This window comes from Poeciliopsis prolifica, unplaced genomic scaffold (assembly GCF_027474105.1).
Source record: "Poeciliopsis prolifica strain line A6 unplaced genomic scaffold, Auburn_PproV2 SCAFFOLD009, whole genome shotgun sequence".
Lineage (NCBI taxonomy): Eukaryota > Metazoa > Chordata > Actinopteri > Cyprinodontiformes > Poeciliidae > Poeciliopsis > Poeciliopsis prolifica.
The window spans coordinates 13,769,616-13,787,191 of record NW_026562384.1 but is presented as its reverse complement, the minus strand read 5'-3'; the positions used below and the strand labels follow the sequence as shown (position 1 = coordinate 13,787,191).

Sequence of the window (17,576 nt, the reverse complement as noted above, 5' to 3'; positions counted from 1 at the left end):
AATTTAAAAAGTTAACTCATACATGTTTAAATTCTCTTATGGGATAATACAGGCATGTTCAATAATTTACAGACTGATGTTTTCAAACTTTTATTTCTCTTAATTACGATATTCTGCTTACAATTAATAAAACATGACATTTATGATCAGAATATTACATCACACTAATAAAAGTATTTTGTAACATTCCGACAAATGAGTCTCTTCAGACGGTCTATTTTTTATTGATTAAATTTGGTTGTTAAAGCTGTGTTGTAGTATTGTTATTAACACAAGTCCTTCCAGAAAAATGCTGATTACAGTTACTGTTAGTCAGGCAAAAAAAAAAGAGAAGTGGCTGTCTGAGTCAGCTTTGTATTTCGGTAAGTTGGGCCCTCTGTTATTTGCACCAGCAGCGGTCCATCATAAAAGAATTCATGTTTGGAGTCCTAAACTCTCTTTGTTAAACATCATGTGCATTTGGAGCAGATAGTAAATTAAAATCTGTCTGTTCGGAAGGTATGAGCCATAACTTTGTGTTTTTCCCTCTCCCTTCACAGAGAGAGAGCTTCTGAATCAGTCTTTATGTATTTAGGTATTATAGCGCTTCATGGCCTCCAGTCAGCTTATGGAAGAGCTCCTCATTGAGCGTGTCGCTCTTCTCACGGCTGCGCGTCGACATGAAAATGTAGCCTCCAATGAACTCGTGAACAATTTTACAGTCAGCCGTCACGCAACCGAAGGCGATGTTCACGTTCCCTTCAAACTCGATGGCCATCTGGACAAAACGGTGACAGCAGGAGGCATTAGTTTGAGAAAGTGATCAGATTTGGGGAAAACAAGAAAAAAAAAAGAAAGCAATTAAAATATTTTTTTTATCAATAACTCTTCATAATTTAAAAACATTTCAGAATGACCTTATTCAATCTTGGGCATCTAAAACATGAAACACCTGCTTACAACTGGAAAATGTAATTTTTTTGAGCTGCTATAGCAGCATGTGTAATGACCTGTTTTATGTCCCAGTTTACGTTCCACTGCTTCATGTTGTTGTAGCGCCAAGTTTTCACCACGTCACCCACTCCCAGGTCGATACGGATCAGGCGATTCGGGGCGATGCCCAGCACCTCATCCTTTCTGCTACCCTTAAACCTGTTGGCCAGAAAACATTTATATTAATCAACCTCTCACAAAGTTCAGAGATTGCTATTTTGGTCGTGGTTTTGTCATGCGTATTGTCATTCGTCACTATTTTAGCTCAGTTATGTGTAAGGAGATGGAGGAGGTGGTCAGTTTCAACATTTAAGAGCTTTGCTTGAATATAAATTATAATTTCTTCCTTACTTGGTGCATATAAATCTTAAGGGAACTTCAATTATGGTGGCTATTTATTATCAATATAAAAATAGCAGTCAGCAACACCAGTGGAAAAACTGCCAAATCATTTAAATTTTGTTGCATATAGTGCCATAATGATCTCATAAAACTACCATGGCTTGACAAAAATCAGAAACCTTTTACACACAACCCCACATAGTTTTAACCATGGCTCATTGCACAACTACTTTTCTAAATTCCTGTTGCAGCCAGTCGTACTGCAGAACTAACATTAGCCTAGACATGAACAGAAACAAAAACCAGAGATTCAGTTTGAGTTATTTCAACTTCCTTGCTGTTTGCTATCACAGTGCTACTGCCACCTCAGATCCTCTCTGCTGTGTTCTGCTGCATCAAATTGATTTAAACTTTACCTGACAACCACATATGAGAGTCCAAAATCCGGCAGAGCCTGCCAGATCTGCAGGAAGCGCATTAGTGCATCTGTCAGAGAGAGCTGAGCTATGTTCTGGTAGGCGTCCAGGATACGAGGGGTCAGCTGGAGAAGCAGGCACAGGCAACGCTCTTAAATATAATTACATTTGAAAATTAAAGACAAGTTGCTTAGCTCTACAGTACTAAAATAAATTATTTAATGAAAAATACATTTATGCTTTTTGACACACACATTCAGATAAAAGGTGACCCATGCTTCCTTTAGCAGGTTAGGTTAATTCTATGGGCTACTCAGAACATGTTCATCACATTTTTTGCACAAAATTATTCTTAAATAATGAGATTTTTGTTAACTCAATTCTGCCTATTTTGACCTCCTTTCAGAATGAGATGTTTTAGAGCCTCTGTTCACTTTAAATGCTTAAAACCAGTTGACCAAAGGCCCTGAAGCTCCACTTGGGTTGCAAGGTGACGAGCTGGACTTTGCTGGGGTTGCTTGGTAATGGCACAGTGCCCCTAGGGTGAGACTCAACAATTGGGAAGTTTTTGAAACAGCTCATTTTCCAGACACCAAAAAATATAAACTTATTGCCAAAAATGGCTGTGCTAAGTGCTTAGTCTGGTTCTAGAAGCATTAGACACTCAAATGGAAGCATATAAAAATGCAAAATTTTAATTTTACATAATAGATTCCATTTAAAACCAAATTAATAAATACTGTTATATATTCTGGCTATGCATAGGTGCAAATACTCTTTCTTCCTCTACCTGTTTGGGCTTGTACTTCTTATGGTAGCGTGGTGACACCAAACTGTGAGTATTTATGCTTTCATCGCTGCTAGCTGAATTATTGCTGGAGCTGGAGTTGGTCTTTTGCATGGCCAGGAACGAACGGATGCTCTGGATCTCACTCTGGAAGCTGCTGTCTGCCAGGCTCTTGCCTTTGGAGGCCAGCCGACATCCGGCCATCCACTGAGCGTACTGCTGCTCCTGCAAAACATGAACCACAGGCAGAAGGAGGGGGGTTAGACAGGTGTGCCTGTGGGCGTAACCGAGTGGGTGAAGCAGAGATAAGTAGACAGAATGCTGCACACGACAGAACGATGGCACTGACATTTTCACAGCGCAGATAGACCTCGTTCATGCCTTCAGGTGCAGGAATCAGCAGTCTGATAAGAAACTTCTGTGCTGCAACATTGACGTCGGGAGCCACCTCACAGCCTGAGAGCAGGAAAGCAAAGTAGGACATTGAGAGCTGATAATTATGGGTTAGCTGTTGAAAAGCTGAATTATGAACACCAGTTTCACTGACAATCTTTCAAAAAAACATTGGTTTAAAGAAGAACCCCTTTTCATGTATCAAATTGTTTATGTTTAATCATTCGATAAAATGAAACAACTTTTTTTTTCAAATTAAAATTTGTTTTCTGTACCTTTAAGGTTAATCTGTTGAATAGGCTCTCCGATGCTCTCCTCTTTGCTCTTGAAGTAAGAGATGGACGTATCCTGGAATTTGAACCAGTACTGCTTAAATCCCTTCAGAGTGAGCCTCTTGGGCCTGAAATACACAGTCACATTGCTTGGTTTCATCAAAAATATTTTCTAGAAGTCTTATGAGAATCAGAGTTCAAATCTGACCTGAATATCTTCAAGTAGTCGTTGAGTTCTGGTGCTGTCATGTTTTCCTGAATAGAAGTTCAGAAAAGTTAATTCTCTGTTCCTCTTGTGAAATTAACATTAATATGTTTTTTTAATAATTGTCATTATTATTACAATCAATCAAAATAAAACTGGACTTCATAAAACATTTCAGTTGCTAAAAGGTGGATCTTGATTTTTTATTTTTTTATCAGTGATTAAGAATTAAAGTCCAAGCTACCAGCAGGTCTGTGGCAGAGCTGCTCTCTCCCTCCATCTTGACCTCCAGGGACTGTAGGGCCGTCTCCAGGTCATCCAGGGCCGCATTGGAGCTCATCATCTGTGGCTCTGACAGGGCCACCTTATTGATGTGGTACTAAATGATTTTACATGTAAGAGAAGACAGAAAGAGACATAAGTGTCTCCCTCGTACAGAAGCTGTTAGCTGACAGTTAGAGCAAATATAGGTCACATAAATGCAGGTTAACTGTATCTGCAAGGAAGCTTTTAAAATTACACAAAAACACCCACAAATATTAACAGTAGCTTCTGATGCGTTAGTTTTATGAAATCGAAAACCTATAATAAATGTAAAATTGAGTCTACTTCATAATTCTATAGATTTCACTGGAACAACCAGGAATCATTGTCCTCTTTGGTCACTCACATCTTTTTAAAGATCCTCTCTTAAGGTTCCCCCACATAACTTTCAATTCATTTCAGGCCTGAACTTGGACTAGGCCATTGCAACCTCTAGAATCTTTTCCTTTTTTCTGTTATTCTTCTGCAGATGTGTTACTGTGTTTGGATTGTTTCCCCATTGAATGATCCAGTTTTGATTCTAGACACATTTGTGCACAGAAACATTCAAGGTAGACTCAAACAAGTCAAACGAGCCCAAATCACCATAACTCCACCGCTGTGCTTGACAGTCGGCATGAGACGTTTGGCGTTTTGTACATGTTGAATTTATCATTTTGCTGCCTTTTAAGGCATTCTGAGTTTATTTCATTATTTTTGAAATACTTGTGTGGCTTAAATATTTGGACCTCACCTTTGATACAGCTGTGTATTCAACTGATCATTTTCTCTCTCAAGAATATTTAAAATATATGTTTGTCTTCTTTGAATCAGATCTGACATTTTCTTATAGATTACATGTAGATTTAAATCTGCACACAGAATGCGTTTATTGTGAGTTCACACAGCAGTTTTCTTCAACATCTGCACTTGAACACAAGAGTTTCTGCTAAATTTGACATTTAAAGCTTTCAAGACAAAATTATCCACTTCCCTCAGAGAGTTACACATATCCACATACATCAGCAGGAGCAGCATTTTCTATCTTACCTGCAGCGCTCCAAAAAGCATCATCTCCTCCTCGGTGCAGTCGATGTCTTCCAGCAGGATGGCCCAGCGAGCCTGCTCATACAGCTGGGTGAGACGCACAACATCGTACTGCCGGGTAAAGATTGAGGTGATGGAAGAGTTAATAGATGTTGGACACATTACCAATCCCACGCACAATGATTGCACTAAAACAGCACACACAAACCTTGGGTTCTATGTCGTAGAAAGAGTAATACTTGAAGCGAAGCCACAGCCGGTCATTTTCTTGGATGTTTTGCTGCATGAGACAACGTGACGAATCCAACCACCTGTGGGGGGGGAAAACACAGAGCCTGTATGGGTTTGTGTTTTTATGAGTGAATGTATACAATAATGTTTGTATTTGCATTAAATTAATTTCAGAGTTTAATAACGTTTGTTGTAAAAAAACAAGAAAAAGGGCCCAGAATAATTTTTTTAAAATAAAATTGTCATTGTTTTCCTTGTAAACTATTCAATCAGTTAATACAGAAATAAGGCAAAGGATAAAGAGGCAAAGAAGTAAAAATATTCATAATCACTATTGCCCCTAAAAGTTCTTCAAGTAATCCCAAAATCCTCTAAATACACAGGTACATTTCAATAAATTAGATCATTGCTAAAATATGCATCTTGAAATTATCTTCAGACAACGGTAACAGTCTAAACTTGGTTCTCACTCTCACAAACAACAAATCTGTGAGTCAAAGTGACAAATGTCATTTAAAATGATGAGTAATCATGTCCTCTTGCTGTTTCAGACCAGTGTGTAATTTGAGCAACTTTTAAGTGGGACAAGATATTAACAGTGTCCTAATATGTCCCTCAAATAAACTGCATTTGTAATATTAGATCACACAGGAAGATTGTGTGACCTAAGACACACAAAAAGACCTAAGACAAAATTGTCTTAGGTCACACAATCTTAATTCCTTGAGTTTAGATTGTGGACATTTTGCAAAAAAATAAATAATAAATAAATAAACAGTCGCTGTGTCTACAAAGTGGAGCTCCTAGGACGATGTTACCACACGAGCTGGAAGCAGATATACCTGCCGTGGATGTGAGATTTGTCCACCACACTTGCTGGGCGGTACTGCTTGGCGATGACCTCTGGAGCAGGAGGAGGCTGAGTGACCGACAGCATCTTGTAGACGCCCTCCATTTGCTCTGAGTCGGTGAAATGAGCTGGCATGCCATTATACAGACAGGGCCGGGAAACTGAACAGGAAGTGGGAGTGCAGAAACTGCTGTGAGATATTCTGGCTCAAAACAGGAAGCGCAATGGCTTGCATTTACTTATTTTCAACAAAAATTGTGTCTTGTCAATATGCCCTCAGTGTGTAAAAAAAAAAAAAAAGATGTGGTGGGTGTACCCGAGGAAAGGGGCACCTCGGTCAGGTCGTAGATCTCCTCTGTCAAATCTTTGTCTTTTTTCTTCTTCTTCTCCTCCACAGGACGGAGGAGGGAGAGCTCCTCAGGATGGCGGATATCTGTGGAGATCAGGAACATACACAGATGTTTATTAGCCCTACAAAATATTCAATGTATTTTATGTTTAGGAACGTTGGAGCAATCCTTCAGTATTCCGTTTCATTAGGTTTAGATTTACTGTTTCATAGTCATCGCTGGGATAGCAAAATACACAGTACAAAAACAGAACTGAATCCTTTACATTTGATTATGTTGGCCAGGAAGTTACAACTTGGGCACAAATTATACATGGACAACAGCTCAAATTAATGAAAAAGTAGCTTAAAGACAAAAATATTCTCATTTTGTCAGTATGATTACAATGTTGCATCCATGACCTCAAATCAGAAGGTCTCATTTTCTGTGCTAAAAGTCAGTTTTTACCTGATATTCAGGGACTGAATGTCAGGTCTTAAGTGATTAAAAGAACTATATCTGTATGTTCTTCATAAGATTTTTAATTATGAAACAAATATCACCATTGTGGCCAATTTTAGTAGGTGCAGTAATTGAAAAAACACAGGCTGCTCCATAGGGACATCAACAGCATTGATCAGGGGATTCTGTTTTCAGAGCTCATCGCTGTAATTAAGTTAGTCATAGATAATAGCTGCCCTTTCACAGAAACAATAGAGAAATCAGTTAAATTTCAACAAGGAAAGAAGGGCAGCGACCAAGAATGCCTGTGATTCAAAATAAATACCTGCAGCCACACAATGTTCATACATTCATACACCAACTGGTTGTCAACTTCCAGCTTAATTTATGGCATCAGTATTAGTCAAGTCATTCAAAGCCTGAACCCTGTAAGCTTTTTGGTTTCCAAGCCAATTGTGTCATATCACTTAAATTTGTTGCTTTTTAAACCATTTTCAGTCTGCAACCTTTTCTGGGGATTTCTGGTGAGGAAATGAGACCAAGCATGAAAGCATGAAAGAGACTGAGAAACTTTTTTTTTTTTGTAATGACCAAAATCAAAGAGCTGCTTGATGAGACTGAGGGAAAACACTCAATTATATAAATATAAACATCAATGCTTTGAGATAAAAACTGCAAGAAAGTCAAAAAAGGCAGAAAGAGTGAAGAAGGAAAAACCTACTGAGCATCCTGCAGATTCCCATCACGGTCTGGAAGACAGGGTTGGAGAAGCAGGCCCTCAGCATCACAGTTTTACCGTTGGGCAGACCCAGTTTAAGTGGCTTATGTTGCGGCATGAACAGCAGACGGGCGTCAGCGTGAATCCCGTATTTCTCCAGAGTCCAGGCTGTCCGCAGGAGCCACCGCTGCTTCTGCTCCCACCACAGCGCATGATCTGACCAGTCACGCTGCATCTCTGCACCAGACAAGAATGAAATACCTGCATTACTAACAGACACTTATGCTTGGCTACTTTAATCACACAATACTTTGGCACTGAATACCCTCAGGCAGACTTCATGTCAAGAAATATTAGTGCTCTCTTCATACTTGGTATTTATTTCCCAGAGAAAGTATTCCTGGCCCTCTGTGTTATTGTATTTATCTGTTTCTTTCCTTTCTCTTGACTGCCAGCTGTTGCAGCAGATGGACTGGGCCTCGTTCTGCTGAATGTTTCCTTGTGTTGAAGAAACAGAGGTTCCTCTCCCCCTGTGGCAACACATGCTTGCCCGGGAGGAGGGATTGCTGCAAAAGTCAACTACTCTATGCAATCAGACAGGCGTCCTTGGAGAGATAACGTTTCACTAATTTACATTAAACCATCAGCTGAATGTGTCTGTACTGTACTACAAATTGTATGGAATTTAATTATAAAACTGGATCTGTCGATGAACATATGACATGATTTCATTCTTGCTGGGAGCTTTCAAAAAGCATTCTGACCTCCCTGATTTATTTTATTTTTTTATTTATTGTTTTTTGTTTTTTTTTGATCGACCAATAGAAAGATGTCAGAATTAATACCAAAACAACAACTTGGTATTTATCCTTTGCACTAAACAATAAAGTTTTATTTTCAATAATCACACAAAATAACATTTATTAAAATCTAGCACAATGTAGAGTTAAAAAAAAAAAGAATACATATGCAAGCCCATGAAATGACTAAGTTTCTACTGTGGGCCCCACGTGATTGAGAGAGATGGTTGAAAACATCTTGACTCACGTGTCTTTTCCACCAGCTTAAGGATAACCCCTCCAACATGGAGGTCAGAGGCAACGCTGATAGTGACAGGAGGGGCATCAGGCCCCAGGTCCTCCACTTTAACTGACAGGTCCCACGCCGCCATACTCTGAGGGAGACAAGAGCAGAGTGTGTGAAGGATAGGCTGAAGATAGGACTGTTCTCAGGAGAAACACGAACATTGACTGAAACACAAAGTGTGACATCTCCAACAGGATGAAAACATGATGAACACAAATCTTATGTGAGACCTCATTACACACACGATCACTTCTCTGAGAGTAAAATGTTCCCTACTTAATTTTTGTTTATATAGAAACAATAAAAAGGACTTTACAAGTGTTGCTTAGTGGAAGATAGCCCTTCTTCATGGTCAATGCCACCTGATACTGAGTAACATGGAGACACAAACATACACTGTGAGTGACATATCAAGTTTAAATAGTATTTCCTGTTTCAGTCTTAAACTATCACCATGGATGCATACTTCCGCTTTTCAAATGCTTGCAGGAGGGGAATTTAGAAACCCAACATGGGCTGGGTTGTTCATTCGATGGTGACACACTCACCTCCTGCATGTAAATAAAAGCCCATATAAAATTAGATGGTACTTCTGGGTTTAAGATAGGTTTATCTTTCAAAATCATAACCTTTTTTTGTTACAAGACAACTGCAGATGATGGCGGCACTGCGTACGGATAACATGCTTCAAACTGTCCACTTTTACTCGAAGGCCTTGACATCTTCGACATTTTTACATTTAAATAATGAATTATAATTTGTGTCCAATTTATACAGTCAAAAAGAACTTCTTAAGTTACCCGTATATTTTTATATTTCATAAAAAAAGCTCAAAATATTGAAAACCCAGTGCTATTTTCTCTGTTCTCATGCATTTCCCCCTCACACACACACAGAGACATCTTGTAGAAGACAGTACCTTCAGTCTCCTCCGTCCACGATCTTCAGAACTGGACCTGCTGGGTTCCTCTTGTCTCTGTCAGACAGCTGAAGAAGTTTCCCTGGCCTACTGTGAGAATTTGCAGCAGTCTTGCCTCTCTTGGGTAGGGCACTATGTGGTGTGTGGTGAAGCCTCTGTCTTTGCTGCTTGTGTCACCCGTGTAAAAAAAAAGAGAAAAGAAAATCTTGTTCCTTTTTTTCTTTGTCAGTTTCCGCCAGGCGGAAATGTGAACACCAGTTAACTGCTGATTGACGGCCTGTGTCAAATTATACATATTAGGCAACATTGTTGTGTCGTTCACATTTAAATCGCTTGTGTGGGTTATCATGTCAGATGTTAGTAATTTAGAGTGTGTGATATCACTCACTCACTTCAAAAGTCAAGTTTCTTTGGTTTGGCTAAAAAAAAAAACCCAAAAAAACAACAACAACAAAAACAATGTTAATTTAGGTGTTTGATAAAATTAATAAAACATTTCACATAAAACAATGCTTTATTAAGTGCAACCAAAAACAAATGAAATATCGTCGCAGTTTATCATGTACATACATTTAAATGTGCATTTTTTTAAAACATATGTAAAAGATTTTTTAAACATATGTAAAAAACATATGGGCATTTTGGACATTTGGAAAATTTCCAAAATGCCCAAAAAGAAGGTAGAAGTAGCAATATGAAAAGTTTAAAATTCCAGTCATATACATAGACACCTACCTTGAATTACTGCGTACTGAATTTTGGGACCTGGATTAAAAGTGATAACTTCTGATCTCCCAAGAATCCGAGTGGACGCCCAGCCTTATGACTGAAACTTTTGTGGATCCGATTGAAATCTTGTCAGTGTTCGGCCCAAGTGTATATAGTAGGCTGCAGTGATGGAAAATAACCCCTCCCTAGCAGATTATGGGTTAGTTTAAATGGGGATTTTTCTACACCAGTGACGGTAAAGACATATTAAATTCTGGTTCTCTTCATTCATCCATCCTGGTTGCATTCCTGGGAATGATGTGACCATTTTTATTTCTTTTTAGGGATGTTCTCACAATCTCTTATTATTTTGTTCTTGGTTATGTATTCATGTTTTTTTTTTCTGTCCTACAAATTGCTTGTTTTTATAGACCTGTTTCACAAATATTTGATGTATTTCAAATATTTACAACCTGGTACAAACAAAATATGGAATAATTTGTTTGTACCAGGTTGTAAATATTTATTTTAAAGCAGATCAAAGAGAATCCCAGTGCTGTAACGGCTGTTGATTAATGGACATGCTCATTATGCGCTAAATAGAGCATGGTAGTAATATTATGTGAGATATTGAAGCTATGTCATAGCGATGCAATATTAATGTATATTAAATCCTATCTTTTCAGGTGTGCAGTGACCTGCGTAAACACACACATTGTGACTCCGCTGCATTTGATAACAAACTGACATACAACGTATTAATGGACAGTGTTAAGAATTAAAAAGAGGAATAACTTGATTTAGCTCTTTAATTAATTCTTTGTCCCGAATTCCTGTGTCTGTGTAAGTGTGCAGAGAGAAAAGAGCAATCATACGACGTCAGACTTCAGATATTCAGAGTTTTATCCAGAGAAAATCAATGCAGAAGAATGTTACAATAATCATCTCACCTAGATTATCAAAAGTCCAAGACATTACAAAACAGAGACAAAGAACTGAGTAAAAATAGACAAAAGAATAACAGAAGACGCATCCTCCGGGAAACTCTCACTCAGCACAAAGAGATTCCAACTTCTGTTGTGAAACAAACCATTTTTTATAGACTGCATATTCTCCTCATTTAAATATATGCATTAGGAGGTGTGTTCTTTTCCTTTGTGTGGGCTGTCTTAATGTTAATATTATTACCTCTGAGACCCAACCTCTGTACCAGGCTCCGACCTGATTTACAACGTGGAACTGGAACGTTATCTCTGCCTCAAGATGCTTCAACAAGAAAGTAGTTTGTATTTTTAACCAAGCTTGCACAAAATGTAATGCTAAATAAGGACTATAAGTTTGGATCTAAACTAACTAATTAAAAACATACTTTTTAATGCTTAAAGAAATATACCAATATGTTTGATTATATGTTGGAACAGACTTCTATAGTTTTTAGTGTTTGCCTGAACTATTCAACCCTGAGTAAAGAATTTATTGCCCTGATAGCCAATATATCCCTGTCTGAAATGTTCCTTAAGGAGTATAAGACTGCTTTCTGATTAGAAATTTATGTAAGTTCAAAGAGTCACCAGCTGTGCCAGTTTGGATTTGTATCTAAGTTTATCTTAACCTAAAAGTTAACTTATGTACTATTGTGCTACTTTAAAATTCTTATTTCAACAACAGTCAAAACCATATACATGTCTATGGATCAGACATATCAGAATCCGTTTAAAACATTTAAACGGCCATTGTTTCGCCTCAATGTGTAATTTCCGACAGCCGTAAAGCTCACACTGAATTGTGACCGTTAGCTTCGACTCTTCCATTTTTACTCGATTATGGGAAATACAGGTAATAAAACACTTCGCTGTTAATATTATATTTATTTTAAATACCACCATTTTCTTCAATTATGAATACCACAATCCAAAATAAACAGCAGTAATTGATATTTATTGATTTCAATCAGTTAGTGGTGACCATGGAACACCCCTGGTTGGTGGTACGTTCCACACGTTAACTTCCGAAACAAAAATGGCACATGAGATTTTGCAGTGAGGGGTGTGTTTGAATAGAAAGTGAAAGCTAACAGCAGTGTGGCCGACAGTTCAACTTTGAAACCCCACTCTTCGCTGTCTGCTTGGTGTTACCTAAACATGGCACTGCTAACGTCAGCTCGAGTTTCACACATCAGAGCCCTGCCCTGCAGCGCTCTGTCCCGTTTCCGAGCCGACTTCCAGACATCAGGTGTCAAGTTCAGGCACTTGTTACCTCCGGGTAGCCCCCAGCTCAGAGGGACGGGAGTAACGAGTCCCGTACGAAGACATATTAACGCCGCAGTCCGAGGTGACAGATTCTCCACCACTGCAGCGGCGCTTCGCAAATCCAGCCAGACTAACGGTTCCTCTTCACCAAGGGGAAGGAGAGGCTGGCTGGGAACGTTTGCCCTGGGTGCTGCCCTCGGAGTGGGCACAGGCGCTCTAGTACAGGCCCTCCACACTGGAGTTTTAACCGCCATGCCTCTAAAAATTAACCTGGACTCTGCTGAGAGTAACTGGAAGGAAGCCAAGGGTGAGAATGTCCAGCCGTGGCAGGGAATAATTTTACAGAGTTTTCAGACAAAAACACCTACTGTCAACTGGCACAAAAAGTTAAAAAATTATTGATAAATACGAATGTTTAAGCGTCTTTTTAAGCAAGATCCTCTGTTTTTATATTTTAGTATGTGGAGGCTTCCTAAAGTAACTACTGCTTAAGCTACTTTCAGTTTATCTTACATGAAGCTTTACTTTGGTCTGAATGTTTTTTTTTTCAGTTTCTGAAACACATTAGAAAAGTATTCACAACACCTAAATCTTTCCCATGTTTTGCACTCAGTACAACTACAAACATAAAATGTATTTTTTGTGGATCTTATTTATTGACCAACATAACAAAGTATAATTAAGCATATTGTTCTGAAATGTTTTGCATGTATTTCCATTCAGACCCTAAATATAATCAATTTGATTACGTTTAAAAATGAGTAGCACCCTACAAAACATCTATCACAATTTATGCAAGTAATTTTAAAGTTGAATCAATCCAATCATGAACAGTAGTCAGATTTGAAGCTAACTGCACACCTTTCATTTTAATCTGAGCTCTAAATCAGCACTGAAAATATCTTTGTAACAGATAAACTCTGTGAAATTTGTAGAGTGCGCAGGATGGAAAAAGGTACACTAAAAATGATTTTGTCTCACAGAGACACTCTGTCAAGTGCAGCATCTGCAGGAAGAGACCAAGAAGTTGTTGGAATCAACAGATTCCAATCAAGAATGGGGAGATTAAGAAATAGAGTAGATATGAAATTAATGGGAACAAGAACAGTAGATTATGCAAAGTTGGAAAATAGAGTATTTTGAGGCAACAGAGTAATTAAATCCACTCCACACTTTTCAGATTGTAAGTTATAAAGCCTTTCAAAAGCTGTACATTATTTTATTCTCAGAACTATGCACTACTTTGTGTTGGTCTAGCTCAGGAGTAGGCAACTCCAGGCCTCGAGAGCCAGTCTCCTGCAACTTTTCGATGTGTTTCTACTTCAACACACCTGAGTCAAATTCATTAGCAGAACTCTGGAGAACTTGACTGCATTTAGGAGGTGATTCAGCTATTTGAATCAGCCTTGTTGGACCAGGGAGACATCTAAAAGTTGCAGGAGCCCGGCTCTCGAGGCCTGGAGTTGCCTACCCCTGGTCTAGCTCCTAAAATCTCAGTAAAACACATTGAATCTAATAATAATGTAAAATAATATGGAACGGTTAAGGAGGTCAGGAAGATTTCTCGTTAGATTATAACCTTTTTCTCTTTCTTTCCCCTAGATTTCCTACTGTCTCTGTCCGTGAAGGACAGGCGTGGCTACTACAGAACCTCTGGCTCGGTGTTGCTGGATGACATCCCAGTGTGGACACCCACAGCAGGTCAGACATCCCACATCTGTCAACATCTGCATTACTCGGAATGGTGAAGCAGTGGTAGTGATGAAATTTTTTTTCCACAAATTAGAAGCAACTTTTATTACCAATATAAAATTACAAAATACCGTGCAACCTCTTTTAAAAAGCAAAAGCATGTATAAACAAACAAATATTTAAGTTGATTAAGATGCTTATTCCTAAAAAAAAATTATGCTTAGGAGGGGGTCAAAACATCTTAAGATGGGCATGTGATTTAATGCTGATCAGAGATGGGAAGACAAAAATTGTACTGCAGCACACTTTTAATTGTGTAACAGTAAAATGTAGAAATAAAAAATAAAAATGAATTTGGTAAAAAGGGTTCTCAAGCTTTAACCAATCATAAACAAAAATTTAAAATGATGTGCCAATTATTGTATTTACGGTAATGAAAAAATAAAAAAAATAGTAAAACATAAATTACATTATTACAAAATATCAAAATCTGGCAAAGGAAACACACCAAATCCATCTTTTCCAGAACCGTTTTTATTTATTTATTTTGAACATGATAGAAGTGTAAAGTGACACACGAACAAGGAATGTAAAAGATAAATTTTTGCACCACAGTAATCTTTGCATGCTTGAAATCTTACAGATATTTATATGCATCAGCATTGCAAAGCACTTCCAGTGACAGCGTATATTGTTTATTCACATGACCTCAATATGACACATCATGACCAGAACATAGAAAATAACGAGAGCTTTTGTAGAAACAAGAAGACTCAGGTCAATATGAACTGTCAAAATGTGTCTGGTACATTTTGGTTAAAACGTGAATATTCTTCATTTAGTGAAGCAACTTGAGGTGAGTAGAGTAACCAGAAATTATATTCGGGTAAAAGTAATTTTACTTCAAAATATCACTCAAGTAGAAGTAAAAAGTAGAGAGAGTAAATTGACTCCTACAATCCTTGAAGTTACTCAAGTAAAATGTAACTGGAATAAATATAATTAGTTACTTTACAGCATGGAAGGCCTTGTGATTTCACACTCTTCTTATTTTAGCCACTGTTGCCCTGCAATAGTGGCCATTTCTTCGGCACTATCTGTCTGTTTTTCTTAGCCACCCTGTGGCTAAAATAAGAATGTAAAAAGAAGACATTTTGAACATGACAGATTAAATGTCTCATTTTAAGCCATGCTGATTCCTTCCTCTACTTGTTTCAGAACAGATTTGTCTTCCGTCTCTGGTGATAAGTTGTCCTAATCGGTCCTTCAGTTTCTCTCACGGCGACTGAACAGCCTAGGGCTTTGTGACAGAGCCAATCTTAAATGTGGCTGTATAAACCTCATATTTAAATAAGTGATAAATCTGTAAATTGCATGACAAAAATTGAAGCTACCACTGGAGGGAGCTCACATGCTTCCAGTATCTCAGTTACCTGTCTGCTGATCCCTGTTCTTTATAGAGATTTCTGTTGCAAACCAAGCTGAACCTGGCTGTTTGCTCCCGTCCTCAGGTGCCTCTAAGCCGAGTCGCTACATGAGGAATGAAACGTTAGACCAGAAGATTTCCGTGTACAGTGGTGACATAACCAAGCTGGAGATAGATGCCATTGTCAATGCAGGTATGGGTGTTGTTCTGTTTTGTTTTAGACAGGTCTGTGCACAATTTCAGCCACTCTACATGAAAAATTATAATTTTCTTGCATCATAAAATAAAATAAAATCCCTTTTTTTTTCCTCTTTTCACTGTCGTTTCCCAAAAAGTACAGGAATTAACACTTTGAAAAACACAAAAGGGAGAAATATAAAAGGCATTATGAATTTAAAAGGTTCCAGCAGTATTTAGCCTGGCTGTGCGTTTATGGGCGTATGCATAAATTTTGCAAGAAACATCTGTGAGCGGCGTCTGAGCTGTAATTATGTGCATAATGTATTTTCAGCGTGTTGGTAGAACAGCCAGAGGCTTTCAAGTGATTATCTGCATAGTGTTCAAGATATTCTTTCAGTTAATTTGAGTAACCTACTGAAGAAAGTGAGAGCAACAGAACTGCTGTGTAGGGCTGGTTAAAAATACCAAAGAATTTCAATATAAATATGACAAGGGACTGTTTAGCTTGGAATGAATAGTAGAAGCTGAAATTTCACACCAGTGAAAAAGATATAGATAGATGGATATTTTATTTAACCCGGGGGAAATTTATGTATCCAATAGCTCATAAAAACATAAGCAAAAACTAATTTCAGTAAAGAATATATGACCAATAAGATGAACCATTTCTGCTTCCACTGAACAGATCAGATTTTGATGAGAAGTGGAAATCTCTTATATCTGCATCTTTTGAATGTTCAATAAAAAGTACTGTAAATTTTATCTTTTCCAATAGCTTAAAAGTTTTGAAGAAGTAGATTGAGAAACGGAAGCTCATGGAGGGTTTTCATGAATTCTCAAAGGGAAAGATGTTTGAAGAGACTGATTTGGAAAAAAAATATGAAGAGACACATTGATTCGACTTGAACAAACCTTGAAATCCTAAGGTAGAAAGAGATGTGCACCTTCTTTTCCCAAATTGTCACAGGTTCCTCATTCTTGAGCAAATCCTTCCTTTGGTCAACATTACACTTCTAAAGCCTGCATCAGAGGACAAGCTTTTAAGTAAAGTTCTTCAGAGCCAGTTTTTAGAGGACGAATGAGACGTGCAAATAAACAAGGACGTAACAGTGATGATAGTAATTAGTTGGAAGAAAAGCATTCTGTGTGCATAGCAAAGAGATCATCTAGTTTTGTGTGTGTTAAAAACAGCCGAGGAAAAAGCAATCTGTTAAAAACAGCAGATGGACAAAAGATGACCTACAGATGAGGGGAAGAATGCAGATCTACAGATAAATTAAAAGCTTTGCCTTTCGTCTTAGTTTTTTCTTCATCACAACAAAGCAATACAGTGGTCGCATCATGCTGTGATCAGTGGCAAAGAGCAGCCTCAGTGGATCCAGTTACATACAAACCAATTCAATACAATAGTACGATGTCGTCATATCATTTGCTGCCAGTTGGTGAAAAGTTTGCAGAGCTGATTGTATGAAGTTGATCTCTTGTCGCTTTTGTCGCAACCTGCTTGGGGTTGATGGGAAAAGAAGTTAATGCTGGTGGCTCAAACTTGCTGACAGCAAAATTCTTTTCTTCCTTAGGTTTCTAAATTTACAGTTAGGAAAAAGGTTTTCACTATTGCCAATTCAAGTAGAAAACCTATAGACGCTTTGGGTTGACTTTGCCTTACTATGTCAGACTATTTAGGTCTGAGTTGGCTTGTTAAAAGCAGTTTGGCTTGTTTGGAAGAGATGCTTGGACTTTCCTCTCTTTTAAAATTATGTAAACAAACAATTTAAGTTTGCAAGTTACCTCTGAATGAACTGCAAAACATCTGGAACTATGTCGCTTGGACAGATGACACTGAAATATTAACTTTGGCTGGAAGGCACAGCACGAACAGTGCTGGGTTGATGGTGTTTTTTTTTAGCTTGATTCATAGGATCAGAGATCAAATGTGAGGCCATCTGTTAAGCTTGGACCAAACATGGTGATGAAAAAGTACAATGATCC

At 38.0% G+C, this 17,576-nt stretch overlaps 2 protein-coding genes across 4 annotated transcripts in view; one reads left to right on the top strand and one right to left on the bottom strand.

Annotated features, from left to right (window-relative positions):
* Nucleotides 1-74: 74 nt before the first annotated feature.
* Nucleotides 75-9,499, bottom strand: fermt3b (FERM domain containing kindlin 3b). Of its 2 annotated transcripts, XM_055034181.1 has the most exons (15): nucleotides 9,333-9,499; nucleotides 8,375-8,501; nucleotides 7,331-7,564; nucleotides 6,135-6,251; nucleotides 5,811-5,979; nucleotides 4,946-5,048; nucleotides 4,741-4,848; nucleotides 3,632-3,766; nucleotides 3,391-3,437; nucleotides 3,186-3,310; nucleotides 2,867-2,973; nucleotides 2,521-2,742; nucleotides 1,731-1,855; nucleotides 990-1,131; nucleotides 75-757 (listed from the first exon to the last, which is right to left on the bottom strand). In XM_055034181.1, exons 2-15 carry the CDS (start codon nucleotides 8,496-8,498, stop codon nucleotides 578-580), a joined length of 1,938 nt encoding a protein of 645 aa, XP_054890156.1. In that variant the 5' UTR covers nucleotides 8,499-8,501; nucleotides 9,333-9,499; the 3' UTR covers nucleotides 75-577. The 2 variants fall into 2 exon arrangements, with proteins under 2 accessions (XP_054890156.1, XP_054890157.1); XM_055034182.1 differs by lacking the exons at nucleotides 7,331-7,564; nucleotides 8,375-8,501; nucleotides 9,333-9,499 and having other exon boundaries at nucleotides 6,151-6,242.
* Nucleotides 9,500-12,054: 2,555 nt separating this feature from the next.
* Nucleotides 12,055-17,576, top strand: part of macrod1 (mono-ADP ribosylhydrolase 1) — a 168,760-nt gene continuing 163,238 nt past the window's right edge. For both annotated transcript variants that reach the window (XM_055034154.1, XM_055034155.1), the window contains exons 1-3: nucleotides 12,055-12,596; nucleotides 13,892-13,990; nucleotides 15,493-15,600. In XM_055034154.1, the coding sequence (XP_054890129.1) occupies nucleotides 12,182-12,596; nucleotides 13,892-13,990; nucleotides 15,493-15,600 (622 nt within the window). In that variant the 5' untranslated portion in view covers nucleotides 12,055-12,181. The remainder of the gene's footprint in view (nucleotides 12,597-13,891; nucleotides 13,991-15,492; nucleotides 15,601-17,576) is intronic.

What these genes read in the sequence shown, in the direction of transcription:
- fermt3b (XM_055034181.1), bottom strand. Translation starts at nt 8,498, where the DNA reads ATGGCGGCGTGGGACCTGTCAGTTAAAGTGGAGGACCTGGGGCCTGAT. An exon ending in GCTCTGCCACAGACCTGCTG is followed by an intron (nt 3,438 to 3,631) that starts GTAGCTTGGACT and finishes ACTTCTATTCAG; the next exon opens with GAAAACATGACAGCACCAGA. An exon ending in CTCTCATATGTGGTTGTCAG is followed by an intron (nt 1,132 to 1,730) that starts GTAAAGTTTAAA and finishes TCTGGCCAACAG; the next exon opens with GTTTAAGGGTAGCAGAAAGG.